The 12,459-nt window shown below is 39.8% G+C and overlaps 1 protein-coding gene across 6 annotated transcripts in view; it reads left to right on the forward strand.

The window, feature by feature from the left end:
- ZNF521 (zinc finger protein 521) overlaps positions 1-12,459 on the forward strand; it is a 277,847-nt gene that overhangs the window by 28,554 nt on the left and 236,834 nt on the right. For all 6 annotated transcript variants that reach the window (XM_069957686.1, XM_069957683.1, XM_069957685.1 and 3 more), the window contains one exon: positions 10,885-11,064. Coding sequence is in view for 3 of the 6 variants with exons in the window: in XM_069957683.1 (XP_069813784.1) it covers positions 10,885-11,064 (180 nt within the window). In the remaining 3 variants the exon portion in view is untranslated. The remainder of the gene's footprint in view (positions 1-10,884; positions 11,065-12,459) is intronic.

Genomic DNA, 12,459 nt, shown 5'->3' on the forward strand with positions numbered 1-12,459 from the left:
TTTTTTTTTCCTTTTTTTTTTTAATCTTCAATCAGATTTTGAAATAAAGCGATGTGATGTGTGTATGCTTAAGAAAAAGAGGGGAAAAAAAATGCACATTTTCTGCAGTGTATCGGAGCAGTTCGTGGAGAGGTGAGCGTTCTTCTGCCAGAAGTTTTTATAGTTGTACTTTTGTATCTCAGGTCTGGCTCTCATGATTAAATGTGCTTTTTTATAGAGTAGCAAGTTATAAATGTAGTGTAGCTACGGCATATTAATCTTGCTGCAGAGGTTTAATGAGGCAGTTGTTTTGCGATGGACACTGTTGGGAACAGACCACGACAGAGGCTCACTTCACCATGGAGCTGAAGAAAAAAAATATTCCTCGCCTGTTAATAATTATAGCCACATGACTTCTCAGTTTACCAGGGATTTTTCTGGCAGCCATTTTCCATACAGAAATAGTTGGAGAGAGGTTCATTAACCCCTCCACTTGTTATCCAAATCATTACAGATCCAACCATGTAGATCCAACCATGTAGATGTAAATTCAAGGAGAGCTGGGCTCTATTCACACCTGTTTGTCATCATTTGTGTGCTTTTTGGTTTGTTTGTTCTTATTATTCATCACAAATATTTTTGTACCCATTTACTTCAATATAAGAAATGATGGAGAAGAAAATGATTGTTTTTTTTTAACATTGAACATAATGGGGCTCATCAGAATGATGCGAAGGGCTATGAATATAAGAGGTTTGGCCCTAATATGGCAAAAAAAGCACACAGTTTTGATGGAAAGCCAACTCTTAGTTTCTCTAAACTTAGACTAGACAGTATACAGATGTGCCAGATATATCAAGCTCCTTTTATACTATTTATATTGAATTTAAAGACTGTAGGGGGAATTTATCACTACATAAAGCCCTGTCCCCATGCCTGGATCTACTAAGAGGCATACACCTCTCAGTAAGCCTGGCCAAACTTAGGCTGGGTTCACACCTATGTTTTTTCCACTCCGTTTTCTTTATCCATTTTTTTGCAAAAAAAAAAAAATTATGAAAAAAAAAAAACAGTTGCTTTTTTGTGTATCTGTTTTGATCAGTTTTTTCATTGACTTTCATTATAAAAAAAAAGATCAGAAAAGTTTTTTTTAAACGTACACAAACATGAGGTCAACTACTTTTTTTGTCCATTAAAAAAACCCTGATCCGTTTTGATCCATTATTTTTATTATGGAAGTCAATGTAAAAACGGATGCACACAAATGCATCTGTTTTTTTCATCTGGTTTGAATCTGTTTTTGAAATGGATGAAAGGAAGGAAGGTCCTGTCCTGCCTCCTTTACCCATCAGGTGAGTAGGGCATATGTTGGGTAAAAGACACAGATGTTTGCACACACAAAGTGGTGTCCAGAAAAATCAGCTTCTTTTCCCTGACGTACCCCAGGGACACTTTTAATAAGTTCCCTGTGTGGGTCTAAGGGTGCCTTTACACAGACAGATTTATCTGACAGAGTTTTGAAGCCAAAGCCAGGAACAGACTGTAAAAAGAGAACAGGGCATAAAGGAAAGACTGAGATTTCTCCTCATTTCAAATCCATTCCTGGCTTTAGCTTAAAAAATCTGCCAGATAAATCTCTCTGTGTAAAAGCACCCTAAGTTTGCACTAAGTATTAGGCCACACTTTCATTGGCAGGAGGGAACATAGCTGCCTTTTGAGATTTGCAGCATTTTTCATTGCTTTCTGATGGTCTTCATGCGTTTTTCTTGCCCCAAACACTGTAATATACACAAGAAGCCTCACTGAACGATGACCTGCTGATTTTATCAATGTATTTCTCACTGCTTGTTTGAGTCTCTTCCTTTCTTATCTTTATCTCTTTCCCTTTGTGCCCTTGGTCCGTCTTGATCTTTTTCCTTCCTCACACACGCTTAGTCACTCCAGAAAGCATCTGTGGTTGGCCAGCTAAGCAGTTGGTGCTACTTCTTTACCTCCCATATGCTTCATTTGTGTGACCTCAATTAACTTGCTTGGCTATGAGTGTAACCTCTATGTAGGAGAGTCGCAAAACAAATCTGTGTTGGTATGCAATACTTCTTGCTCTGGAGGCATCTGTTGTCCTTTTACAAATTGAACACATTTTATATTCAAGTTAAATATTTTTTTTAATAAAATAGATTTCAGTAGTTGTGTGAAGCCTTCGTATAGAATCTTAGCGCCAAGCTATTTCACAGCACTGTGCAGAGATTGTCATCCATCACAGTGGTCACCAGTGGGGCTCACAGCCTTGGTCCACTATCTCAGATATACACACACTCTTGGACCAATTAACCTATCAGTGTGTTTTAGGATTGTTGGAGGAAACACAGGAAGAACATACAAACTCCATGCAGATGTTGTCCTTGGAATCACAGTGCTCCAAGGCAACAGTAATAACCAGCAATCCTTTAGCCATAAATGTAAAGATAACTTTTAGCTGTTCTAAATATACTATTCTATATAAAATTCTGTGCTTATTATTGCGGTTTTTAATCTGATTGCTACCAGTTATCCACAGTGGTATTACATTATTCAGCCAGATGATGAGATAATATTCTTAAAGTGGACATCAAATGCTTGTTTTTATTGGTTCAGACCCTGACTTATCACTAGATGGGATTCCAGTTGTGTGTAATGTGATCAGGACAGACTAATAATGTAAGTCTATGCGGCCATCCAGGTCGCATAGACATATAACGGGGAGAGGTGAATTCAGAACTGCGCTGCTTTCCTCATTTATTTCACTCTGAACACCCAAGACCCCAATTTTGACGTACCAGAATTTTTTTTAAGTGACAGGTACGCTTTCGGATAGATTTACATATAACGGATCCGCAGCCGATTTCACAATGCAAGTTCACAGCGAAATCTGCTGCGAAACCCTTACTGTCATTCTGAATAGGATTACATACTTGCAGCAGAATTTTCATTCTGCTGCGAGTATGTAAATGCCGCCCCCCTAACCTGTGGCGGCCCGGTGTATACATTACCAGTCCACGCTTCGGCTTGCTTCTGGGGCCCCTGGCATCCTGACGTCCCACTCAGCCAATTAGTGGCAGTGGTGGGGCAGCTCATTGATTGGCTGAGCGGGACGTCAGGATGCCAGTAAGGGATTTGCTCGCCGTGTGAGATCCGCTGCAGATCAGTTACATCTTGGTGTTGAGGATGTCTTTGTGCTGCTAAATATGGGCCCTATAGAAATTAAATGGGCCTGTCTCCAGTAAGTGCTGAGACAGTGGGGAGCCACAACACTTAGCTTCTTATGGCTCTTTCTAATGAATCTTATGACCCCTAATTATGAATACATGTCTTTGTGACATAGACAATTCAGGCAATCATCAGATGGGCGTGAACTTAATTTTAATAATGGGAATGAATATCAGGTGATGGGCTGTAATATATAGTCAGGGGGTGTATATTAGGCATACAGTATAGACCCCTCAATATAAAACATTCACACACCCTGGCTACACAATCACACTCATCACCTGATACTGACCCCCAATATTGAATTGAAGCTCACACCCATCTGCCTAATAACTGAATATAACCCCACATATCTTGGGAACAGGAGGGCAGATCAAGAAACGGGACACCCAAAGCTATTTCATGGTGGCAAAATCTCATTTTGGGGGGGGTTGACCACCGGTCTTCTTTAAGTACACTTGAGAAAATGTATCTATAGTCAACAAGCCCATAGTTTCTTATAGTTTCCTCATATTAATAGCATTTGTGTGCATTTTTAAACTGCTTCACTTTTTCCTGAAGCCTCACCATGGATGACATCAAGCAGTTCTTATTGGAATTAGTGAGTTGGCCATGTCATGCATGGATTTACTTGCTCCTCCAGAGTGAGAGATGTGTTTGTGATTGCAAATGTAGGAACGCAGTCTTAGAGCATTAGGAATAAGGAGTCTAAACCAAACAAACTCTGTGATCTTGTGTCTGAATAAGATTGGTAATGAGTCAGAATGAAATGTTAGAAGGTAAAATTAGACTGCATGATCCATGGGGGGGCAAGAACCAATGTAGACCGTTTGAGGATTATATTTTCGCCTTTTTAAGTGCTATAATATAGTTCCCTTTCACATTACATTGGCTTAATTACAATTCTTTTTTTCCCTAACACAACAAGAAAAAAAGGTTAATACGCGACTTGCTATCAAAGTTAGATTCTTTAGAGCATTTGGAATATCAAGGCAGTTCTACATAAGGTGTAACATTTAATCGTTTCAAGGCAAGTCAGGTGCTCGGAACACTTCATTATTTATTGCCCCCCGCTGCTAGGCAGCTGTATATAGTTTTTCTCCCTTCAATCAAGCACTGTGGCAGAAGGAACAAAACACTATATTGTGTTGTGCTGGTGTCAGGTGGGAAAACCTGTGACCCATATCTGTTGAAGGAGAGAAATAAAACTACAGTTAAACTACCATTTTCTCCTTAAAGTAAGTCACATGTAATAATGACATAAGTGTTCGTTCTTTTGTGAAATAGGGTCATTTCTTAAGGGATCCCTATTGAAGCTATAGTATTTTCTCTTGTTGTTACCATATGGCGTGTGAATAAATTTGAAGGGAATTCACAGTTTTGGGTGTATGCAAGCTTGGTGACAATATTTAACCAGAGAAACACACCAATGTATGTAAATATCTCGCCACGACTTTACCAAAATTGCACACACGTTTTTGAATAATTGGGAATCTTGACTACAGTGGCTGCAAAATCTCAACAGAGAGGCAGCTTTATGTAGTCACTTTTCATGTATCCCACTAAGAATTGTTATAAAGGCAGTCTCCCCTAAGTGGGACCTGATTATTTGTTAGAGAAAAGGGGTATGTCAAGTGAAGGCTTCAAGGATAAGGATACATCCAGGCAGGTCTCCAAAGAAGCTGTAGGCATACCATATCAGGAGATTGTTGATCAAGATTTTTTGCAAACTTACTTAAAACAAATGCACCATCAGTACATTCGCTTTATTTTTTTCACATGGATAGAACAGCGTCGTCACAGGGAAGCCGATGCCACTGTCCTTTTTTGAACCGTGCCCCCGTTCCCACGTTCCACACTGTTCTATTCCCAGGCACCGACAGGGGGTGAAGCACTGGAGGCTAATTCTGATTCTAATGGAGCTGCATCATAGAGGGGCAGGGGATTCCTGCCACTGGGGGCGTGCCGACGTGCCTCCGGTACTTCACCCCCACCCGGTGTATGGGAATAGAATAGAACACAGGAACCAGGCCACGGTTCAAAAAAAGTACAGCGGCACCAGCTTCCCCGCGTTGCCACCGTTCTATCCATGTGAACGCCTTAAAGTGAATGTACTGATGGTACATTCACTTTAAAAGGGTTATCCTAAGATTAAAACTTCAGACCCTATTACATTTACCGATTATCGTGTAAAGATTCACTATAATGGTTGATTGCTAGTGATAGCTAGCGATTTAGTAGCAAACAATATTGACATTATTGCATTATTTTCAGTCATTTAAGCAAATTTTTTAACTGCTCCATGTATGTAATAGGGCCTATATATTCTTTAGGTAATAAGTATTTGACTGGTGGGGGTCTGACTACTAGACCCCCACCAGTAACAAAAAATCCTGGCTAAAATTTTAATATCAATAATACAACAGTGTGCAAACTAGATAACTAAATATATATACAAGGTGTTAGAATTTGAAGTTTATAACACAACATTTATATGCAGGGAGCTGGATTAACATTGTTATAAGTTGGGTCAGAACGTTCCTATTTATTTTGCATTTAGTTTACAGCCGCCTTATTATTAATCAATTTCTACTCCTGCCTTGAGTTCTCTGATCTAGAGTCTGTGCAGAATTTTGGCATAGAAGAATGTAAATGCTAAACCCTATTAATGTAAATGTAAATTGTGGCTTTGAGACAAGCAATTGATGTACAGTTGGGGCATTGACTTTTTAGAAGGAAGAAAAGAAGAATAGGTTGAATCCAGAGAAAGTGACCTTCTGAGAATCGATTGCATTGGCTTTTCTCGCCTTCCGCAATGGGTTTACTACAACCTTGACTCATTCGTACTTATCAGTAATTGCCAAAATCTTTATATGTATTGACCAATGCAAACAAAGAAAAACGAACAGTTTGGTCCTATTTATCAAAACATTTCAATTGGTTTCTAGCTCACCAATGACACCTCAGTGCATAGGCTGTTCCGCGGTCACACCAATTTACCTTTTGCATCTGTTTCTTATTAAATGGTTAAAGCACAAGTGGAAAAGTTTTTGTACTTTTTAGATAAGTTATTATATATGCATTGCATTGGTTTGCCTATTTTCTTGATCTTATGATATCTGCCATAAGTTCTACATGAAGGCTATGTTCACACTACGTAAGCTTCCGGCCGTAGTGTGCTCCGTGAATATGCGGCCGGAAACTTACGTAGTTAGCGTACAATGCAAAGTATACGATCCCGGCCGCATAGTTCACACTTCGTACGAATGTACGCCGGGATCGTATACGGCGCCGTAAGAAATGAACAAGACCATTGTTTCCAGCCGGAAGGCTTGTAACTTACGCCCGTAGCGTATCCTGCGGCTCCGTACGAAGTGGTGATTTCTTCATTTTTCCGCTCTTTTATGCCGATCCAAAAGGTTCTGTGGGGTGTCTGGGGCTAGGTGAAGATTTGCAAGTAAAAGACCGCTGTCAGATCGCTTCGTAGGGGGCTCAGGAAGCGTAAGTAGACTACGGGCGTACGTTCGCAATGCGTACGCATTGCGTACACACTGCGTACGCATCCGCCCGCACATCGAATATTCGCGCGCCCGTTGTTTCAGCCGTACATGTACGGCGCCGTACGAAATGCGTACGGATTCATACGTAGTGTGAACATAGCCATAAAGTGTATTTTTTTTCTATCCAAATGTGTTTCAATCCTTTACCTTTTTCATTTTTTTTTTGTCTCTATCATACTACTTTTAGCATGTTGAAATGTTGAAGTCTAGCTTTTTTATCATGTTCTATATCCCATGGTGCTTTGCTGCACAGTGTTTTGCACTTATGGATTTGCATCTTTCTATTTACTTATTGCCATATGTGGGCTTGTGACCTTCACTAAGACACTCCAGCCATTTAACATCACTTTTCATATGAGGAGAAATATGTATTAGTCTATTTTTTAACCCCTTAAGGACAGAGCCAATTTTGATTTTTGCGTTTTCGTTTTTTCCTCCTCGTGCATAAAAGGCCATAGCAGTTGCATTTTTCCACCTAGAAACCCACATGAGCCCTTATTTTTTGCGTCACTAATTGTACTTTGCAATGACAGGCTGAATTTTTGCATAAAGTACACTGCGAACGATATGTAACATGTATAACTTATATTGTATCGGATGGCCTGTAAAAAATTCAAACCATTGTCAACAAGTATACGTCACTTAAAACCGCTCCATTCCCAGGCTTATAGCACTTTTATCCTTAGGTCTATGGGGCTGTGTGAGGTGTCATTTTTTGCACCATGATGTGTTCTTTCTATTGGTACCTTGATTGCGCATATACGACTTTTTGATCGCTTTTTATAACAATTTTTCTGGATTTGATACGGCCAAAAATGCGCAATTTTGCACTTTGGGATTTTTTTGCGCTTACGCCGTTTACCGTACGAGATCAGGAATGTGATTAATTAATAGTTTGGGCGATTACGCACGTGGCGATAGCAAACATGTTTGTTTGTTTATTTATTTATTTACTTTTATTTATAACCTGGGAAAAGGGGGGTGATTCAGACTTTTATTAGGGGAGGGGGCTTTTTATTCACAACAACACTTTTCTTATTTTTTTTACACATATACTAGAAGCCCCCCTGGGGGACTTCTAGTATATACACTTTGATCTCTCATTGAGATCTCTGCAGCATAGATATGCTGCAGAGATCCATGAGATCGGCACTCGTTTGCTTTCGGCTGCTGCAGCCGGAAACAAACGAGTGCCGAGTCGGGGACGGCGCCATTTTGGAGCGGTCCCTGGCCGGCTTCAGAAACGGAGATCGCTTCTCGGGGATAACATCATTGGTATGGACTGCTCTCCTTCCCTCCACTGCATCTCTGCCCCTTCAGATTAATTGTTGGGCATTATCCATCAAAAGCTCAGTGCACTGTGAACAGAGCCACTGCAACAAGGGCACAGTACTACACAAACACATTTGAAAATAATTTTTTCCTGCTTTGTTCTTACTATAGTGCAAAAAAACTATGTAACCTGTAACCATAGGTCTTAAAAAAACTTTACTTTTTTCCCTCTTCTATAGCCTCTATAGTTTGCTTTGCTTTCTCTCCGCACATGTATACAGATTAAATGATTCTTCCATGCATGTTTTTTGTATGCTTCTCTATTCTCCGGCCTGAGTTGTCCTCTGAGGTTTTCATCTCCCCTGTCCATGTTCTGAGCTGACGTATAACCCCCTTTCTGCTGCTGCCTCTAATAGTGAGAGTTATCTTAACTTTCTCTGTTAAGCAGCACAGAGGTATTACAATTGTAATGAAGACTATTTAGAATACTATTTTATTTATGAAGAATAAAAAAAGTGCAAAGCTTTAAAGTAGAACTCCAGGCTGGGGTGATTTCACGTCACTCTGCCAAAAATCACCCCAGCCTGGAGTTCTCCTTTAACTTACAAAACAATTGGTAATGGTGTTATAATGTGGTCAGGGTTTTATTGACATTAAAATCTTATGTAATGAATTACACAATCTTGTCAATTATTAATATGTACCATATATACACCCAAATCTGTTTTAGAATGTTTGAGGCGCTAAGTAGTCAAGACTCATTTGTTTGTGTAGTAGTGCTGTTTGTAAGGAAGTGTGATTCAGTTGTACAGGTGGACTATATATATATATATTTTTTTAAGACGTTCTAAATTTTATGTGTTTGGGTGTATAACATAGCTCAGTTAAAATATTGGCATCAGTCTGAGTTTTCCTCTTTTAGTTTAAGTATTGCTGAGGATATGGAAGTCAATGGCAAAAGGATCCAACTCAGTAGGTATCCTGTTGCATCCTGTTCTAGTGGTATATACAATATTGCAGTTATCCTCAACTGTGGGGCAAAAACATGATGTGAATCTAGACTAATTGATACTTCTGGGAACACTTTTCCAGTAGAGCGTCTTCAAACCAGTAGAATTGGAAAAAATCCTATGTCTCACTTTAACTCTAAACATTTTGAGAAACAATTGTAAGCAATATATTAAAGGAGAAGTCTAGCGTTAGTGATAATTAGTCAGCAGGCAGTGGCAGGGGGGGAACATAATTAATAAGCTACTTACCTCTCCGTGTGTCTCTGCAGTGCCGCGGCACAGGCTCCAGGACCCCCACCGGAACTATATTACCCCAGAGTTGCAATGTCATCACAACTTGGAGGGAAAATACCTGTCCTGACCTATTGCCCGCTCAGCCAATCAGTGACTGCAGCAGTGTCCCGCCCCAGTTACTGACTGGCTGAATGGGTAATACATCATCTGATTCATGACATTGCTTCAGAGGAAGTTCTTCCCTGCCTGCTAGAAAATGTTCATTTTCTCTGGACTTCTCCTTTAATGCATTTGGCGACTAAAGCATGTGCCAGGTATGTTAGCCTGGTTAATGTGTAAGTGATGCCCTGAAATGTGTTGCCCTGCTTTGTGCCTCCTGTATGCCCGTACTCTAAAAGAAAAGAATTCATATACAAATTACACACACATATATATTTTATGATTTTATTTTTTTATAATTTTTTTTTAAATATCTGCATGGGTTTTATGGTATAATGTCTGTATGATTGCACATGTTCAGGTCATAATGTAAAATGTGGTCATTTGTGAGGATTGGCTTGGATATAAGTGTGGGATAGAGGTGCTTCGGGCAATAATTATTTATAAGATATATTTTAATAGAAGGTTTTGGCAGGACTGTAATTGAGCCTGTGTACAGCGTGATTTTTGTTATGTCCTCTGTATTTATGTATATTGTTTATAATTTAAAATTTGCCATAAATGTCATGATTTTTATGCCAACTCAGGTGTATATTTTTAGTTAATTTAGCTATACTTGGAGTAACTGTAATGTATTTTAACTCATTAAGGTTACCCACCCACTAGCATGTTCTGTTACCAAAATTCCTATGTCTGTGCTAAAATATCCCCATTTAAATTGATAAAAAAGAAAAAATTAACTCCTAACCAGTCTAAATCTGGCCATGTACATAGGATAGCAGTCGTTCATACACTCGGTGAGCAGTTATCTATTCTCATCCTCCCCATAAACATGCACATTCTGCTAAGAGTGCATGTGATTTGAATGGGGAAATGGGAGAAAGCCGCTGTCAGATACCTCTAGGTGCAGCTTATTTCCCCAAAAGCTAAAGGATCGGGCAGTTAAAAATCCACCACACACATTTGATGGTTGGCCAGTTCCAAACGATCCTTATCTAGTGTGTATATCCAGCTTTAAAGTAAACTAAAATACTATACATGTTATAAAGCTTAATGTATAACTATAAGTTAGTATATACAGTGCATTCAGAATACTCCATCTCATCCTAGTTCCGTAAAACCACTGATGCAGCAGTGCTGAATATGTCACATAACAGTTTCCATCGTGCACCATGATTGCTTGTTAAATTATAATCATCCAGTAGGTTTACTTCCATGACAACGATGAGTTGTGCCAAATGACACCAAGCGCTGCTGCATTGACTGCCACATTGGTATGACGTGTTTTTTCATACTAGTTGCAGTTTTATTTTTGTGCTTGATTCTAGGCGTTTTCTGCTTTATATACATATCTATTTCGTGCTAGCCCTTGTTCTTGTGCTGCCTGTATTGTTTTCATAGGTCCAACCTTTCTTGTTTTTCAGATCCCAACTGTAAACTAGACGATAAATCTGAAGATGGTGAAGCGACAGATTGCAAGAAGAGGCAGGAGGAGGGGGATGAACTAGAGGAAGACACCGTTCACAGCTGTGACAGTTGCCTTCAGGTGTTTGAGTCGCTGAGTGATATCACAGAACACAAGATCAGTCAGTGTCAGCTGACAGGTAAATAACTCTTATTACAGGCTGACAATTTCCGTTCATCTTCATTTGACCTTAAATGTCTCCTTGTAAGCAGTTTCCTACACTTCAGTGTTTGTTTATAGAAGGGCACTTGTATGCGGCTCAGTCATTACATTGATAACTTGTATGACCTTTAGAAAATGTCTGTGAAGACGCATTGAAGATACTGTTGCAAGCAAATTGTTGCTGACTGATTCTTCATATGCAGCATCGCAGCTTCTCTTTGGATGTTGAATAAGTGTAGGTATAGGGAAGGCATCATACAGACTTATCAGTATGTACAATGTCACTGCAGCATCTTTGCCTTGCCACATATAGATGTAATACAGTGAGGTTTATTACTCTTTACACAGTACTCTTACCCTTTTGCCATATGGTTGGCTGGGATGCAGGATTTTGCTGTCCCAACTGTATTAACAAATGTCAACTATATGCCAAAAAAATGCATAGAACGCTGTGGGCGCCTTTGTTCAAGGCATTATGTGCAAGTGTTTAGGCTTACAGTTTCTTACGTCTTTTTAGGTTTTAAGGGCCATATCAAATGGTACAGCTTTGATCTGTGTTTTGCATTTATTTTTTAAGGAAAGAAGCATCAATCTTTCCATTATAACTTTTCTGAGTTTAGGAAGTGCTTTTAATTCTGGATTAAAAAAATAAATAAAAACCAAAATTGCTGTTCCAAACATCCTTAGGCCATGTTCCCTCAGCATGAGACACCGGCCGTTCCGTGACCCGGCCGGGTGACGGAACGGCCAGTGTCTGAGAAGATCATCCTGGCCGTTACTGCAATACCGGCCGAATGATCTTGACTGCCGCTGAACTTGGATGCGAGCGCACACTGAGGCACCTGCATCCGAATTCAGTGGCAGTCAAGAACATCAAGATCAGCCACTTGCTCCATTGTGAGCACTGACAGGTTCTCTGCGGCTGCTATTCAATGAATAGGGGCTGCAGAAAACTGACATGTCAGTTTTTGCGGCGGCGCTAGGGATCCCGGACGGCGTGTATACCATGTGTATACACTCTGTTTGGGATTCCCTCAGCTGCAGCACAATGTAAGTTCTGTAGTAATCACGGACGTTGTTGCCGATTTTCAACAATGCCCTTGATTACTACGGAACTTACATTGTGTGAACATAGCCTTAACGTGGAAATGTTTGTGCATTTGTGTTATGTCCACAATGACCTGAATTATCAGCCGTGTGATTACACCTGCCATAAGGCAAGAACTCACAACTTTAAAACAGATGCAAAAATGCATTGGTATTGTGCTCATATGTAAATGGCCCAAAGCCCCTTACAAGGCAGTGTTTAGGTCAGTATTTTGAACCCACATTGGGTTGGGTGTACAAATACTGATTGAAAAACTGCACAGTG

Source organism: Dendropsophus ebraccatus, chromosome 2 (genome assembly GCF_027789765.1).
Source record: "Dendropsophus ebraccatus isolate aDenEbr1 chromosome 2, aDenEbr1.pat, whole genome shotgun sequence".
Taxonomy (NCBI): domain Eukaryota; kingdom Metazoa; phylum Chordata; class Amphibia; order Anura; family Hylidae; genus Dendropsophus; species Dendropsophus ebraccatus.